Consider the following 17635-nt stretch of genomic DNA (forward strand, 5'->3'; position numbering starts at 1 on the left):
GGGGTGGGGAATCTATCACATGTGGCATTCTGCTTAAGTAGACCTACTGAAATGAATGGGCCTAACAGACACGTTCATGGATTTCAGTGAGTCTGTAGTCTGGGGTGGCTTGAAGAAAAGGCAACACAGTCCATTTCTGCAGTGCAGGAGAATATGGTGTTGCCAAGGGAAATGGATCCTCTGGATCGCCACACGTTGCTGAGCTGTAATCCCTGTCACCCCTGGCCATTGTTCATACTAGCTGGGGCTGATGGGAGTTGTAATCCAACCACACCTGGAGGATCCCTGGCATAACCACTGCTTGTCAGGATGGAGAAAAAAGAACAGTGACTGCTCTGTATTTTGCTGACAATTTAAGCTAATTGTACTGTAGTGAGGTTTTGTTTGGACATACAGGTGCAAAACATGGATTGTCCAAGGAAGGCCATGAAATCCTGTTGAGGCAAACATTAGCAGCCACAGGCTCTCGCTTCCGGTTCCTCATCTTGTCCCATAGAGCCTTGGTGTCTTTTTAGAGAAAATTAGCACCCTTTCCTTTGTAATGTGTACAGTAGATTATTTATTTTGTTATTTTGGAATAAAGTCTTATTTTACGGCTTATTTTACCATCTATTTGCACCTCTTCACAGGCTGGGAGATCAGATCATGGGGAATTGGCACTGGTGGGTGGAGCCCGAACAACAGAGAACAGAACGGGAAAGGTTGGGGGGGGGGATCTCGTTATTACGTGAAGTAGCAAAAGACACTTTCCCACACTTCCCCTGGAATTAGAAAGGACAGGGGATTTTAACCCCACCTGGGTCTCTCACAGCCCAAAAGTCATACCATCGCTGCTTGGGAATGGGATAGTTCTGGAATATGCACTTAGTAGTGGATCTTGGTCCCACCCAACGTCTTCTGCAGCAGAAAAACAGAACCCAGGATAGAATAGCCAGTTGGAGTAATCCCACCTGCGCACAGTAGATAAAGGAAAGCTCCAGCAGTCCAGTGAAGGATCCAAGTCTCTAGTTCCTGAGAAAAATACCCTCTCTCTCCTGTCTGGGCTGCTGGTGGGGAAGGAAATCCACCCCATGTTTTGCAGAAGGAACCACTTCCATGGCAAGCAGGAAAGCATCCAGGGCTATATTGGCCCCTCCCCAAAGGACAGTGCCAAGCAGCAAGCAAATGTGAGCCTCAGCCCTGCTCCAAAGCAGTGGCACCAGTGCAGTCCTAGCTCAGCAGTACAGCACCAGCTTTGGATACAAAAAGTCCCAGGTTCAGTCACTGGCATCTCCACGTAGGACTGGGAAAGCCCTTTGTCTGAGCTGCTGCCAGTCAGCGTAGGAAATGCTGAGCTAGACGAACTAAGGGTCTAACCTGGAGAAAGGCAGCTTCCTATGTGACTTCCCTGGATAGGCATAATTGGCAAGAATCCCTTGACAGCACATATCATTTCGCGGATCTGGCCCAGCACAGAATCAAAGCTGCCCTTGATTAAAGCAAGGATAGGAGGGTCCTGGGAGAGGGAGGGCACGCCTGGAGCCAGGGGAGGTGCTTCCTGTGCCCCATAAGGATTTAGGGGGCATCAACCACCACTGCTCTGGGAGCATGTCCAGTCTTTGATTGCTGCATGGTCCATAAAAGCCCCCAGAAAGCATTAGATGAAAAGGCTATGAACAGATGCTGATCACCCCAGATTCTGATGATAGCGATTCATTTCTGACTCGGGATGTAGCAGATGGGCCAGCTCCTCGTCGGAAGGTGGGGAAATGTTCTCAGGCACCCTAGGGAGGGAAAAGAGAAGGTGGGCAAAAGGAGGATGCAGCCCTCTTGAAACATGTCCACAAAGAGATGTAGTTGCAAAGCACCTCCTTCGCGCTCTGCCTCCATGCCCCACTGTCTGTAGAGACACTCGGCTTCACTAGGTTCCAGGACTAAGCATGGCATCTACTCTGAATCACATCAGCAGCCAAGCTAGGCCCATCAAAGCTACTCCTGCTTCTCTTGGACCTCTTCCCACCTCTCCCTTTCACCCACATCCTGCTGAATTATCCCATACACTTGAATTTCCAACTCACAAACTTGCAACCATCCCCCTCCCACAACCTTCCTAAAATTGGAGCATGCCTACATTATATATTTAAACTACTTTTCCACCTCCTTAACCTTTCAGAAGCTCCCAGCTAAGAAATGCTGCAAACTGTAGGACAATGAAAAGGCAAGTAACTGATAGTGCTGCAAGCTACTAATTCCTAGGATTCTTTGGCCCTCAGACTCGGTCACAGGAGGAGGCAGCACAACAGGAAAAGCTTATCAACTGCAGGCAGTGGAGAGAAGGAGCCTTGGCCTCCTCAACCTTTATCCTTGCCCATGACTCGCTACACTTACCTGATCAGATTTGGTAGCACTGGGAATGAAAGATCCCTAACGTAGGATGTGGAGTTCTCACTGTGCGAGCAGTCCAGTGGCATTTCCACATCATGAGGCATGGGGTAGGCATCCATTGAGCCAAGGGGTGAAGAACTTCCCAGGGAGTAAGGGCAGCCCATTAATTCACTATAGGAAGCAAAAGAAGAACTGAGTGGAAACATGTCCAACTTAAGAGAGTCATGGAGAAAGGAACAGAATGTGTGTGTGTGTGTGTGTGTGTGTGTGTGTGTGCGCGCACACACACACATGCACAATTAGATTCCAACTCCCATAAGCCTTAGCCAGCATGACTAATAGTCAGGGATTACGGAAGCTATAGTACAACAACATCTGGGAGAGGCATCTAATGGGTTAGAAGTCCTGTTCTAACTCTCCCACAAAGCAATAGATTAAGCTAAAGCTGGCTGGCTGGCTAGTGGGGCTGATAATGATGTTCAGGGCTTTTGCCTTCTAAGCAGCATTCTTGCTGGAAAACCAAAAGAAGCACTAGCTTAACTGGGCAAAACTCTAAGTAGCCTTAGTGCTAGGAAAATGCACACAGAAATATATTTATTTAATATATAGAATGTTCCCAACATCACTATATTATGCTGAGGAGCCAAAATGCATTCACTGAATGCAGTGAATTGTCTCTTGATGAATAGATGAGGTATTTAAACTGGGTTCCACATATGCTAATATTGTGCATGGTGCTGTTTCGTTTGCTTTAATATTGTATGCATTAACTAGCAGCCTTGCAGTCAGCATTGCTTGGGAATTCTAAAAAACAAAGAAACACAGCATGGTTTTGAAACCAGTGGTTTAAATCAGTGTAAGCTTGAAAGGCCCAGCCCATTGTGATTCAAAATGGCATCCAATTGTAGATGAAAACTTAATCTCAGGGACCATCATTCAAAATTTGGTTACAATACCTTCAGGGGTGTCCAAATGCACAGTTATCAAGCAGCTTTCATATACATACACAAAACCTAAACCTTAGACCTCACCAACCCTGCATCTCCCTCCCCTTGCAGACTGCTCTCCCCAAAACGTCACCGCTTATCCCCCCCCCGCAAGCACACATCCTTTTCAGCTCATCCCCAAACCTTTTCCCATTCGTTTCTGCTCACCCAAACTGTCCTCTTCATTGCCCTCCTCTCTAGCAGTGGCACTGTGGGAAGGCTTGCCAAGCTCACCTTGCAGTGATCTGGCCTCCTATGTTGTATTGTGCCCACCTGCTTCCATTTGCCACCAGTTACCTCCTCCTTGCTCCCTTGCTGGCCTCAGACACCTGCCTGCTTGGTCAAACAACACCCCCTCCCCTTATAAAGCTCAGCGAAACTGCAGCCTAGACAAGCCAAAGAGGAACAGGAAGGACAAGACAGGTCAGCTCCTTTAGCAACCATCCTGCTCTGCTGCTGCTGCTCTCCTCCTCCTCAACCTCTTGGCACTGCTGAGGCCAAACACCAACACTGGTGTGAAGTCTGTAGCAGCAGCAGAGCAGCAGTTCCAACAGCTGCCTCAGCCTGTCCTGTTCCTCTGCAGCTTCCTGGGCTCATCTGCCTGCCTGGGCTGTGAGCCTGCTGTTCTGTCATGCTGCAACATGACAAAGGACCAGTGCAAATATAGTACAGACACACTACCCTGGATCTCTAGGCTTTGCCAGGTGGGAAGAGAACAGGGTTTGGTGTGTTTGCCCCCTAGTGGGGCACATTTGTAACATTCAATCTGACACTCAAAACAAAGACGTCTGCAATCAGGGCATGATTCTTACGGCAGCAAGTTTGGACTTCCATATGTTGTACTGATGGAGGGAGACATGCCCATAGGTTGCGCAATCATCAGATGAGGACTGTGGAAAGACAGAGCAAGGATATGTTAAACATATCCCAAACGAACAGGAAATTGGAGAGCCTATCCTATCCCAAACTCTGGAATGGACCTGCAGAGCTGGGGTCATAGAATCACAGAGCTGTAAGGTACTGCAAGGGTAATTAAAAAAAGAAACCCCACCCTTATTAATTTATTTATTCATGGCATGTTTACCTGTCCCTTCCTCCAGAAATCTGGGACAGTATCAATGGTGGAGCTTTTGCTCTCACCACCCTGTCAGGTAGATTAGGCAGAGAGAGGCTGACTGAGCCAAGGTCACCCAGGACAGTTGCTCTACAATCTCAGATCCCCAGGTGTGGTCGGGCTCCAAATCCCACCGTCCCCAGCCAACTTAGCCAACGGCTTAAAATCCTGGCAACTATAGTCCCCCACAAAGCTACAATTCCCAGTGCCCTGAACAATTCCCAGTGCCCCAGAGGACAGGATCACACTTCAAAACGACCTTGACAGATTAGAGAACTGGGCAAAAATAAACAAGATGAATTTTAACAGGGAGAAATGTAAAGTATTGCACTTGGGCAAAAAAAATGAGAGGCACAAATACAAGATGGGTGACACCTGGCTTGAGAGCAGTACATGTGAAAAGGATCTAGGAGTCTTGGTTGACCACAAACTTGACATGAGCCAACAGTGTGACGCGGCAGCTAAAAAAGCCAATGCAATTCTGGGCTGCATCAATAGGAGTATAGCATCTAGATCAAGGGAAGTAATAGTGCCACTGTATTCTGCTCTGGTCAGACCACACCTGGAGTACTGTGTCCAGTTCTGGGCACCACAGTTCAAGAAGGACACTGACAAACTGGAACGTGTCCAGAGGAGGGCAACCAAAATGGTCAAAGGCCTGGAAACGATGCCTTATGAGGAACGGCTAAGGGAGCTGGGCATGTTTAGCCTGGAGAAGAGGAGGTTAAGGGGTGATATGATAGCCATGTTCAAATATATAAAAGGATGTCACATAGAGGAGGGAGAAAGGTTGTTTTCTGCTGCTCCGGAGAAGCGGACACGGAGCAATGGATCCAAACTACAAGAAAGAAGATTCCACCTAAACATTCGGAAGAACTTCCTGACAGTAAGAGCTGTTCGACAGTGGAATTTGCTGCCAAGGAGTGTGGTGGAGTCTCCTACTTTGGAGGTCTTTAAGCAGAGGCTTGACAACCATATGTCAGGAGTGCTCTGATGGTGTTTCCTGCTTGGCAGGGGGTTGGACTCGATGGCCCTTGTGGTCTCTTCCAACTCTAGGATTCTATGATTCTATGAACTACAGTTCCAATGATTTTGTTTTTTTGTGGGGGGGAGTCATGTGCTTTAAATGTGCATCAAGCGTACGGTTGGACTGAGGTGTACGCAGGTCCTCCCCACTCCTAAAGGATGATGGAAAGTTATTGAGAGATTAGTGCTGTTTCACATGCACAGCTTCTGCACAAAAATGGCAGGATTCATAGCAGAGGACTTACTCATAAGCAGGACCAGATGAGATTCCAGGATTCATGCTAAGGTTGCTTGTGGAGCCGCCTGGGGTGTGACTCAATGAACCAGCGAATGAGCAAGGTCTGGAATTCAACATAGTTCTGATATCAACATACATTTATTTGATTGCTTATTTATTTAACATTCATTCATTTATTTATTTCCCGCCCTTTAGGATACAAATCAAAGCTGCATATTAGGATGGCAGTTTGGAGACAAAATCAGGGTTTTACTATCTGACCGCAGTTATCTGCCCATTGCCCTGTTTCTAACAGCTAAATACAGTACCAAAATGCTCAAAAGAAATATAAGAGAAGCCAGAGACCAACTGTGGAGGTTGCTCTGGGCTCCCTCATTTCTCTTCTCCATGAATTAATTTAGACTACAGCTTATGCTGTAAAGTGCAATATACACCAATGATGAACTACCAAGAACAATAAACTTCTAGTCAATACAGCAGCTGCTGCTCTCATTAAGGCGCTCTTAGGTGGTGGCCCAGGGGATGGAGTCCCAAGTCTCTTGCAGTGAGGCCTAGACCTCCTGTTCCCACTTTCCCCCTGTAAGCAGAGTGGCTGAGCACAAGGGATGGGAGAATGCGTACTTTTTTGGTTTTGTTTCTTATTTTTCCAATATTAAATACACTTCTCCAGATTTCCACCATCAGTCTGCTTTTCTTTAGTCTTCATGGAAATTCAGCAGCATTTTAGTATTGATTTCTCTTACACGTTTGTATGCGTTTCTGTCTAATACAAACATTTTTGCAGCGCAATTTCCAACAATATAATTCATTCGTGAATGTTGATTTCACTAATATATGCATTTTCATGAACACTTTATCTCAGAATATGCAGTTTTGTAAACACTACAATTGCATTGCAACAGTCAGAAAAATGCAAATTTTGAAGGATGGCTGGGCTCTGGTTCTCTCACTGTTTCAAAAAGTGCAAATTAGGCCATTTTGTTTTGCAACATAAACTGAATCAAAATTCTCCCCACCCGTACTGAGCATATTGCTTGCCACCTACTATCTTTAGTTTCCCAGCTGCATCTATACATATAAATCAACATATTAATACTTTTTTGCAAATTTGTGCCCTGGGCCCTTTCACCTATTTAGGAATATCTCCAACACATATACACTGAAACCCAAGACAAGAAAGCCCCATGAGAAGAAGCAGGGAAGTTTTCACCAGAAGTGTAAAAATCCACCCACTTACACATCCACGGTCATCTTCATCTTTGCTGGCTGGTACTCTTTATTCTTCTTTGGTGGGTCTACTGTGGGAGGAAACACACTCAGTGTTCATTCCTCTCAACACACAAATAGGTATCATCCCCCCCCCCCCGTTTTTCTATAAGATGAGATTCGCAGTGATTTTTACATCCCTCTACAGGAGGGGTGGGGAACCTGTGACTCTCCAAATGCCGCTGGACTTCTGCCCAACATCCCAAGATAACTCAGGCTTTTGACCCATAACTTGAATGGTACATGGGTATGTTCTTAGCCTCTTCCTTTTTTAGCAAAAAATAAACAAATTAGTTATTCAAATTTACATGTACAAACAGCAAGAACTAAGAGACATGAAAACAGGAAATAACCATATTGAGTAAAATTACATAAAATTGAGGGGGGGGGGGACACAAAACATCCTAACCTGTCTTAACCAGGGTCATTCAGACTTTTCTTCTGCTTATCTTTTTTTAGTGGGGTGGGCTGAGTTCTGCCCTTTTTTATATATTACCAATGAACATTTTGGGCTCTTGTTTTATTCTTGGTCTAATTCTTGGTTTAATTGTTTGTGTGTTTTTGGGAAACATTAAAAAATGCCCATTTGAGGCACTTTCACAAAGTAATAAGGATAAAACAATCAACTGCTACTAGCAGAATAAAGATACCACCAATGAAAGGCCTGCTCTCCTTGGCGGAAGGAGGTCTCCGTTGTTTTAGGTATAACAAAAGGGCTGCTTGCTGCTGTCCAGGTTGGGGCGAAGGAAAGAGGTGTGCATATATGGCAGACAACCCTTCACCCCTTCCACATCCTGGGTGGGAAGAGGGAAAAGGACAAGGCTGCTGGATGAGGTGAGGAGAAGGTGAGGAGAAACTGCACACAATCCCACTACCTCAAGTACAGAAGGATTAAAAATCGGGTGCTCAAGTGGCCCAAGAGCACCCAGACTCAGACCCAGGCAGGAAGGGCAGAGAGAGCAAGGCCAAAAAGTGGAAACTGCAAATGGGTGGCTCACCCGCCCCCCCAGGAGGAGAGCACAACCCACCCACTGTTCCTGTGCCCCAGGGACATCTGGTCCAACGCCTGAGTGCGCTCCGACAGTGGAAGAAAGTTGTTCAGCAAAACAAAAATAAAAAACCTCAGCCAATCCCCTGCCCACCCCACCTCAGCCCTGATGAAGATATGTTGGCCGGGGAGAAGAGAGGTAACCACGGGGGCCCTTCAAAAACACACAGAAATCAAGATTTAAAAAGTGCCTGACTCAAAAAAGTTGATGAGCTCAGCTAGTGCAACCACAACAGCTCTGCCCCTTGCCCTGGAGTGGATATTCTGAGGAGGAAGGACTAACCTGGAAGTCTGGAATGCAGGAGAAAGGCTAGTTTTCAGCTGTGACTTTTGAATGTGGCCATTAAGTTAATGAATAGAAGGGAATACAGTTTTCCAATTGTTTTAGAATTTGGGATGCAAATACTTTGCAGCAATGAATGAATGAACGAATAAAATAAAGAAATAAATGAAATAATGGGCCTTCTACTGGCCTTAAGAAGCTGAGGCCACGTCCCTCTGGCTGCAAGCAAATAAGGTCCCCCCCTGCCCTCACTCACCTCTCCTGAAAGCCTCGTGTTTAGGCCTGTCAGGATACAGGATCTCAAGCTGCGGCAGATCCAGAACACAGTCAGCAAGGTTGCAGATGATCAGCTGCTTGGTTGTGAATGGCTGGATATTCTCCACCTGAGTGGAACCTGAGCCAGGTGGGGGAAAAGCAGCACAGGAAAAAACCAGTATATCAGTCCACCGCAGAAAGCAGTTGCCTGCTATCTTGAGCACTGTCATTCATCCCTTCTGTCAGGGAGCCAGCCAGCAATAAATCACGTGAAGTTAACTTTTTATTAGAAGAAACAAGGCCTGCACAGGGGAGCCCTACCTAGTGGGCACAGCAACTCTTCTCGGTAGGTTTTGCCTCTATAAGGCAGTTGTGGAGACTGCAGGTCGCCGCCCTCCCACAGCTAAGGCCAACCTTTGGCCCCCCTCCCAAGCTCTTGCCTTCCATTCTGCTCAGTTCACTACATCGCAGTTGCAACGCCCTGCGGCACCCACGGAGCTCAGCACCCAGGGCAGGGGAACCAGCCGCGCTGCCCTAAACCCACCTCTGACTGGACTGCATCTCCTCCACTTTCTGACCCATTGTGTGTTTCACTCACTTAACGTGACATGCATTTTTGACCATGTACTTTGCATTATACAAATGAATGCATTTAGCAGCTTCCCAGGACAAGAGTTGTCATCTTACTTCCTTGGCAAATGTCCCTCACGCATAGCAGGAAGTTCTACTGTTTCAGACAGCAGAACTAGTCTCTTTCCCAAAGTGTCTCCAGTTCAGCACAGAATCTCCTCTTACTCCAAAACCCTCCCTTTTACATGAATTTGGTGAGAGCAAAACATATTTAACAGCTGGGTTTAGACAGAAATGAGGGCAATTTGAGCTCCAACTACGTACCTACACTCTCAAGGCAGCTATGTTGGATTTGGACCACAGGCCTAACGGGGGTTTTTATGCCTTGGTGCAAGCTTGGAGGCACAGAAGCTCCACCCCCGCTTCTTGGTCAGAGCTCCTACAAAAAGACAGCTGTATTCCACTGCTCCTCACCCCCTTGGGCCTTGGCGAGGTAATTTCTGATACCTGTCATTTCTTATAGTAGCAGGGGCATTTTATCTCTTTAGTTAGTTTGTTTGTTTATTTATTTATTTAGTAAGTATAAAGCATGTATTTTAATTATTATTTTTCTTTCCCCCTCCTGCTTTTATTTTTTAATGTATTTTTATTAAAGATTTTCTTAATTTACAAAGGTATGTGCAATGTCTCTCTCTCATATTTTTTCCCCATGTAACTTTGTTTTTTTTTACAAATTGGTTTCATTTGTTGAGATATTAGGAAGAATGGGGGGGGGGAAAGGTGGAGGGGGGAGATGAGTAGGTGTGGGGTCGGGTGGTGATGTTTCTATTTTACTTAATATATGTGGGGTTTTGTGTCAGCATTGCTTGTGCAGGTTCTCTGCTGTTCACTTGTGTTCCTTTGGTGGTGAGAGAGGTTGGGGTTGGCCTAGGGTGTGGCTGTTCATTTGTGGTTGGCTGTGGTGGTCTTTGTTTTCATGTGTGAGGGGTGTGTGTGTGTGTGTTTTGGATCAGGTTAGCCATATTGATTTGTATGTTGTTGGTGGATTATTGTCATTGTCTTGTTGGACTGTGTATGTGATAAAGGGGAGCCATACTGGGGTGAAGGTGTCTTCTTCTATTTGTCCCCGTGTCAGTTTCAGTTTATTGGTTAATTTTTCCTAGTAAGGCTGTTTCCCATACTATTTGGTACCATTGGTCCATGCTTATTCCTGACAGGCCTCCCCAGTGTCTGGTTATGTTTCTGGCTGCTGAGGTTATGAGGTGGGTGGGTTATGAGTTCTTTGTGGTGTAAGTTGTCTTGGAAGATATTTAGTAGGGTCAATTTTGGGGTGATTTCTAAGACTTGCTTGGTTATTTTACATATTTCTCATATGGCTGTTGTTCAGAATAGTTGGATTTTGGGACACTCCCACCACATGTGGAGGTATGTGCCTGTGGAGGTGCACCCTCTCCACCATTTTGGTGAGGTTCCTGGGCGTATTAGTGCTAGTTTTCTTGGTATTAGGTACCACCTGTAGGTGATTTTCAGAGAGTTCTTTTCTTTTTGATATGGATTTAAAGTGGGGTTTAGACCACATTCTGGCCCATTGAGTGGGGTTAAACTCAGGGGCCAGAGGGAAAGCAGGTGGAGCTATGAATGCAAATATTATCTCTGCACATGAGGCTGCAAATATTTTCTCCAGCCACACAGAGGTTTCCACACACAAATTTCTCCATCCTAGCAAGCAAAAGTATATCAGGTCAAGGACACATTCCAGCCAGGCAAAAGCACTCAAGGAGGGCAAGGAGTAGGGTTGGCAAGGGTTTGGGCCTACAAGGGCCTGATAGAGAGGAACATTTAGCCCCCAGGCCTGAGTTCCTTCACCCACGCCACAGAAAGAGGGCCCCTGGCTGAATCTAGGCTGGGTAAGAGCAGCTTCCACAAGCCCTCCATGTTTTTTCCTGTGGTGTCACACTGTAAGCTCCTCATGAGGAGAGCTGGAAGGAGGGAAGAAGAAGAAGAAGAAGAAGAAGAAGAAGAAGAAGAAGAAGAAGAAGAGTAGTTTGGATTTGATATCCCGCCTTTCACTCCCCTTCAGGAGTCTCAAAGCAGCTAACATTCTCCTTTCCCTTCCTCCCCCACAACAAACACTCTGTGAGGTGAGTGGGGCTGAGAGACTTCAGAGGAGTGTGACTAGCCCAGCAGCTGCATGTGGAGGAGCAGAGACGCAAACCCGGTTCACCAGATTACGAGTCTACCGCTCTTAACCACTACCCCACACTGCAACCTACCCCTTAAAGATGGAGCCACTCTTCCCCAGCCCTTCAGCAAGAGGAAATCTAGTACTCCTTGAGATGTTTGTTCAAATGCTGCAGAGTTCAGAGGGAAGCAGCTTCCTCTTTAATAAAGGACACACCACAAAACCAGGAAGTGAAGCACCAGTAGGGGCCGTACCCAGGATGTGGTACAAACTCACTAGCTCGTTCCCCATGGCAATTCCTTCCGCAGCTGGAGTCAGCAATGCTTCTGAATGCCAGTTGCAGGAAACCACAGGATGGGAGAGAGATCCTGTGCTGAAATTCTGCTGGTGGGTTTCCCCCAGGCATCTAGTTGGCCACTGTGAGAATAGGATGCTGGACTAGATGGGTCATTGGCCTGATCCAGGAGGCAATTCTTATGAAGCTTTTAATGTTTGATGTTTTTTGTTTTATTTGTATTTTTACTGGAAGCTGCCCAGAGTAGCTGGGGCAACCTAGTCAGATGGGTGGAGTACAATAAATAAAATTATTATTGCTATTGTTATTATTATTTTCTTATAAAAACAAAGCTAGAGAAAGCACACCTAACCTCTATTCCTCACACCATTTCATTTCCAGCCCCAGATAACTGGCCAGCCTCTGCCAGAGTGGGTGTTGGGGGACGGGGACTGCTGTAAGGGATGAGTTTTCACTTTGCATGCATAAGGTCTCAAGTTTAATTTCTGGCATCTTTAAAAGATTTCAGATAGCAGAGCTGGGAATAAAACCATACAAGGCTGAATGGGCTGATTCTAAACAGAGCAACGTGCTATGTTCATGCTGACACCGTGTGCTCCTGTAAGCAACCTCCTCTCAGTTAATGCAACACTTGTAACACAGACCTGTGGCTCTCCACATGTTGCTGGGCTCCAGCTCCCATCATGCCTGACCACTGGCGATGCTGCCCAGGGCTGATGGGAATTGGAGTTCTATTATGTCCAAAGGGCCTCAAATTCCCCAGCCCGGTTCTGACACCAGTCCTGTCTTAACACTGTGAGGACAGGCCAGGAATCAGCACGGGAGAAAGCCCACAACTGAAAGCTGGCTGGCAGAAAGCTAGAATGCCTTCGGACCCCTGCCCAAATCAGAACCAGGACTGAAGGTATAAGTTCTTGTCTACCAATCCATTTCCAAACCAGAACAGCAAGGGAGAAGGCTAGTTTCTAAAGCACTGGCAGACAAACAGCGTGAGCCCAACATATTGACTCACATGTAAGACCTAATTGGCTCAGTGGGTCTCACTCCTAAGTAAAGATGCATAGGCATGCAGCCAAGGTGATTTTAAAAACAAAACAAACCCCTCTGACTCTGGGGCTTAGACAGGGGATCCTTAGGGAGGGGCAAATCTGTCAGTTTGGGTTTCTTTCACTTCCTCATTTTTCCAGTTCATTAAGTTCAGCTCTTTGTATTTCCACATCAGCCTGAGTGTATTTTTTAAGTCCTCATGAAAATTTAGCAGCATGTTAGTGCTCATTTCTCGCAATATAATATTTGTATGCTATTTTGTTCAATGCACCTTTTTTCCAAAACGATTTCCCTTTATATAATGCTTTGTTGTATGCTGTTTTCACTCATATATGCATTTATACACATGTTGCCATAGTGGGCACATTTCGTGGTTGGAGAACTATATTGCAACATTCAGAGAAGTGTGATTTGCGAAAGACAGTTGTGCTTCAGTTTGTTGTTGTTTTTGTTTCAGAAAGTGCAAATTAGATAGGTCCGTTTATAAATGCAAAGTGAATCAACCCCCCTCCCCCAACAACCCCTTACAGCTCTAGCTGAGGCAAGAGGAAGCCAGCCCTGCTGTCCTACGCGAAGCCGTACCGTCCGGAGCGTATGTGACGTAGGCAATGCTAATGCCACCGATCTCAGAGTCACTGAAGCGCAGCAGGAAAGTGCCGGGTGGAGTATTGCTCAGGCAACTGAAAACATACTGCTTGCTGATAAAGCCCATGATGAGTCTGTGTGGGAGAGACGGACACAAAGAGAGAAAGAAGGGTGGAGGGATAGGGATTTAAAAGATCGGTCTTTTGTGATAAGGAAAAATGATGGGGGGGGGGAAGCACTGGAAAGTGTGGAATATCACTTGCTTTGATGAAATGTCATCTAATCTCTGCACAAGCGAATCAGAATGACTGCTCAGCACAAAGTCAGTGTTGTCTAATCTCCCTGCAAATGAATCAGGGTGAATGCTGAACAAACAGATCACCTGGAAACCCCCCAGTCAGAAGAGCCCTGCTGACCCTGAGGCCTGTGAGTTTCCTCAGCTCTGGGAAAGGGAAGGAAACACCAGCTGTGACTGACTGACTTTCAGCTTAGGGACCGCTAGTTAAGAAGTGGTGCCACAGACCCTCCTCCTAACACCCTGGAGGACCCTCCCCCTCATCTTCTTCACAGCCCTGTGAGGTAAGCTAAGCTGAGAGATAGTGACTGGCCCAAGGTCACCCCATGATGTTCTCCTCAGGCCTAGTCCAACACTTTTACTGGCTAATTACACCACACAGTGGCTCAGTCCAGCTGCTTTCTTACCGGTCAGACCAGTAATCCTTCAAGTGCTTCTTCGTGAGGTAGAGAATCCCATCAAACCACTGCCAGAAGGTGAATCCTCGGCCAGGAAGAATCTCCTGTAAAGGGAAAAGGTGAGTGAGTAAAGGAAGGAAGGGAACAGGGATGCCCCACCCTCCTTACAAAACCCACTGAGGGACCTTATTGAACTGGGACCACGAGACTTGGCGCTTCTGGAATTCCTCAGGACTGGCGTTGCTGTCACCAAAGATCTTCTGAGCCAAGAAGTAGTAGTGCTCCTTGAGCAGCCCTTTAGTTGTCTCCACCTCAGCCATGAACTTCTGGTTGAGAGTCTCACACATGGACTCCCAGCTGACACGCTCGGCTACCATGAAAGGGATGCGATTCTGGAATAGGCCAGAGAGAGAACCTCATAGCTACGCAGAAACACACACAGAGAGAACAAACCACCGGAAGCAGCAGCAGCAGGAGAATGCACATTCATAATCTCTCCCACTCTTTGGTCTTCCCCGCCCACCTCACAATGGCAATGGCACACAAAATAACAGCAAAGGAGTAGCCCAAACTAAGAACAGACTCTATTATGTCCTACCTACAAGCTTCCCCTGCACAGCCAATATTCTCACTCACTTTGCACCCATGGGGGCAGGACTAGGCTTCCATGTTACATTACTGGCCTGGCATGAAGTTTTCCTCCCTCTCTCATCATATTGAGAGGTGGCGACATCCAATAAAGCTGAATGCAGGAAGATTTGGGGCAGGTAAAAGAAAGTCCTCACATAACTGAACTATGGAATTCTCTCTCACTTGGATGTCTTTAGAAGAGGATTAGACAAATTCATGGAGGAAGACACGGCTATCGATGGCTACTAGTCATGATGGCTACATGTTCCCTCTAGGATCAGAGGCGGTGGGCCTCTGAACAGACGTGCACCTAGGGGGTGACTAGGTTAGCCTCCACCAAGGACATAGGCCCTAGGCCCCCCCCCCCATATCACACCTCCACTCCGATACATGTGGGATATAATCCTCGGGAGCAGTCAAGTACAACATTTCCTGTTTGCCTACAGTGAACATGCATGGGGAATGTTGGTCCAGCCAGTTGAACTTCCTGTTACACCTGGCTGGAGCATCCTTCCTTTTGCATGTGACTAGTAGGTGGGCGTGACCTTTCCAGACCTGGTAAAAGGTCAAGTCATGTAGCCACCTCCCTATCCCCCCCCCCCGTCCCGCCTGCTTCCTGCTTCACTTCGACTGCACTGCTGGCTGTCAACCAGTGGTCCCTAGGTCAGGGGTAGACAACCTAAGGCCCATGGTCCGGATCAGGCCCAATCACCTTCTCAATCCGGCCTGCAAACGGTCCAGGAATCAGCGTGTTTTTACATGAGTAGAATGTGTCCTTTTATCTAAAATGCATCTCTGGGTTATTTGTGGGGCATAGGAATTTGTTCATATTTTTTCCCCAAAATATAGTCCAGCCCCCCACATGGTCTGAGGGATGGAGGACCGGCCCCTGGCTGAAAAAGGTTGCTAACCCCTGCCCTAGGTTATCTCCCATATGGGGTAAACATGTTTGTACATATTTGTAACTTTAAGCCTAAAGCCTGCCTTCAGGGATCACACTGTGCTCTGCCTGATCGTGGGTAAAACTACTTTTTGTTACTTATGAATAAGACTGTTGTGTCTTTAGTCTTTTAGGAGGGATTCAATGGATCATACCAGGAACATATCCAATCTGGGCAAGCCAGATTGAATTGCTTATGTAAAGGGGGAATGCACTCTGTTGTATAAAGAAACTTATTAGTGCGAGTTAGGAAGGATTATATTAATCAATATATCCTCTCCTGTTACCCACAATATTCCCACAATACATCTCCTTGCCAAGGGTGCAAGGGAGCCTAGGTATGCCTCTGCCTGTGAATACCAGCTGATGGGAATCACAAGTGGGGAGAGTTTTTCTGCAGTGAGGCCCTGCTTATGATCTTCTCATAGGCACAACAGAGTGCTGAACAAGATGGGTCTTTGGTCTGAACCAGCCGGGTTCTTCTTTTGTCCTTAATGTGAGAAGCTATGGGTCATGTGGAAGAAGTCCATGCACACTACAGATCACCCTCCCAGAACCTGGGATAATGCTGGCATGGTGAGGAGTCACAGCCTGCGATGCAGAGCGTTTCATGCTGCTTCAGTAGCGTGGACAGCAGTGGGTCCCAAATCACTGCCATAACATGAGAAGCATTTTGCTTTGGTTTTGGTTTCATCCTAGTGCCCCCTCCCATCTGAAAACACAAACACGTTGTGCTGTTACCAAACCTCTTCACTTTGCCAAAGCCAGGTGTTGGGCATCTCCTTGTTCAAGTGCAACTAATAATGGAATCACAGAATTGTAGAGTTGGAAAGGACCACGAGGTTCATCTAGTGCAAAGTTTCCCAAACTTGCGTCTCTAGCTGCTTTTGGACTACAGTTCCCATCATCCCTGACCACTGGTCCTGCTACCTAGGGATGATGGGAGTTGTAGTCAAAAAAATAGCTGGAGACCCAGGTTTGGGAAACCCTAATCTAGCCCAACCCCCTGAAATGCAGGAATCTCTCTGTGCTCAAACCCACAATCCTGAGATTAAGAGTCTCACGCTCTACCAGCTGAACTTTCCATTTCACCTGATGTCACACCATACTCTTTAATTCTGCCCCCAACAACAAGTGCTTCTACCCCTTGGGGACACGGACAGCTTTATATGTCAGCTTACGTCAATCACTTACAGCAGCGGCAAAGGCATTGTCCCATAAGATGGTGGCTTTGGCATTGTTCTCCTGGTTGCCATGGACGATCACCACAATGGGAAGTGACAGGGCCTGGAACACAAGAAGTGGAAAGAGGAAGCACACTTTAGCAGGGGTTTTTGCTTTCTTTACAGCCAGAGCCCTCTCCCTGCCCCTCATATCTCTCACAGGGGCACAAGAAGCTGCCTTAGATAGACAGACTCAGACCATTGGTCCATCTTGCCCAGTGGACTGACTGGCAGTGGCTCTCTAGGGTCTCAGGCAGGGAGCTCCCCCAGCCGTACCTGGAGATGATGGGGATGGAGCCTGGAACCTTCTGCAAGCCAAGCAATGCTCTACAACTGAGCCACAGCCCTTCCTTTTGAGTTATAGCCCTCTCCAAATTCACTGCCAAAAACGAAGAATTTCCAATTCTAGAAACCAAAAGCGGTGACCTGCAACAAAATGTTGCACTGTATCCCCAAGTCCCTAACAGGAGTGCTCCTGTTTAAGTGGGAAATGAGGTGTGTGTGTAATATAGAGTTGGCTTCAGGAGGGAGGAGGAAAAGGAGTAACACTTTTCCTTTCCCAGGTAACTGAAACTGGGCTATCTAGTAGTAGAATTCAGATGTGGGGCTCATTACAGATTTATTTACAAGATTTTCAAGGAAACTATTGCTGCCCACAGCTCCCTCAGCTCACCTGAAATTGCCTCCATACAGGGCTGGCCCAAGACATTTTGCCACTTGAGGCAAAACAGAAAATGATGGCCCTCACTGCACCACCAGACTGGAGGCAGCCTGGGGAAGCCCTGGCACACTGAAGATGGCATGGGGGGGGGAAGGCCATAGTGCCTCACTCATTCTGGGCAGTGGTTGTGGGTGACAAGCTCAGGATGCGACAAGGGTGCGCTTCCTGG

At 46.9% G+C, this 17635-nt stretch overlaps 1 protein-coding gene across 2 annotated transcripts in view; it reads right to left on the reverse strand.

The window, feature by feature from the left end:
* Positions 1–897: 897 nt before the first annotated feature.
* The window catches only part of STAT6 (signal transducer and activator of transcription 6), a 54776-nt gene continuing 38038 nt past the window's right edge, over positions 898–17635 (reverse strand). For both annotated transcript variants that reach the window (XM_082208272.1, XM_082208273.1), the window contains exons 12-21: positions 16717–16809; positions 14138–14344; positions 13962–14056; positions 13257–13393; positions 8582–8719; positions 6966–7026; positions 5736–5831; positions 4163–4240; positions 2368–2535; positions 898–1763 (exon numbers count right to left, since the gene is read on the reverse strand). In XM_082208272.1, coding sequence (XP_082064398.1) covers positions 1667–1763; positions 2368–2535; positions 4163–4240; positions 5736–5831; positions 6966–7026; positions 8582–8719; positions 13257–13393; positions 13962–14056; positions 14138–14344; positions 16717–16809 — 1170 coding nt within the window. In that variant the 3' untranslated portion in view covers positions 898–1666. The remainder of the gene's footprint in view (positions 1764–2367; positions 2536–4162; positions 4241–5735; positions 5832–6965; positions 7027–8581; positions 8720–13256; positions 13394–13961; positions 14057–14137; positions 14345–16716; positions 16810–17635) is intronic.

This window comes from Podarcis vaucheri (genome assembly GCF_965113315.1).
Source record: "Podarcis vaucheri genome assembly, chromosome: 2".
Lineage (NCBI taxonomy): Eukaryota > Metazoa > Chordata > Lepidosauria > Squamata > Lacertidae > Podarcis > Podarcis vaucheri.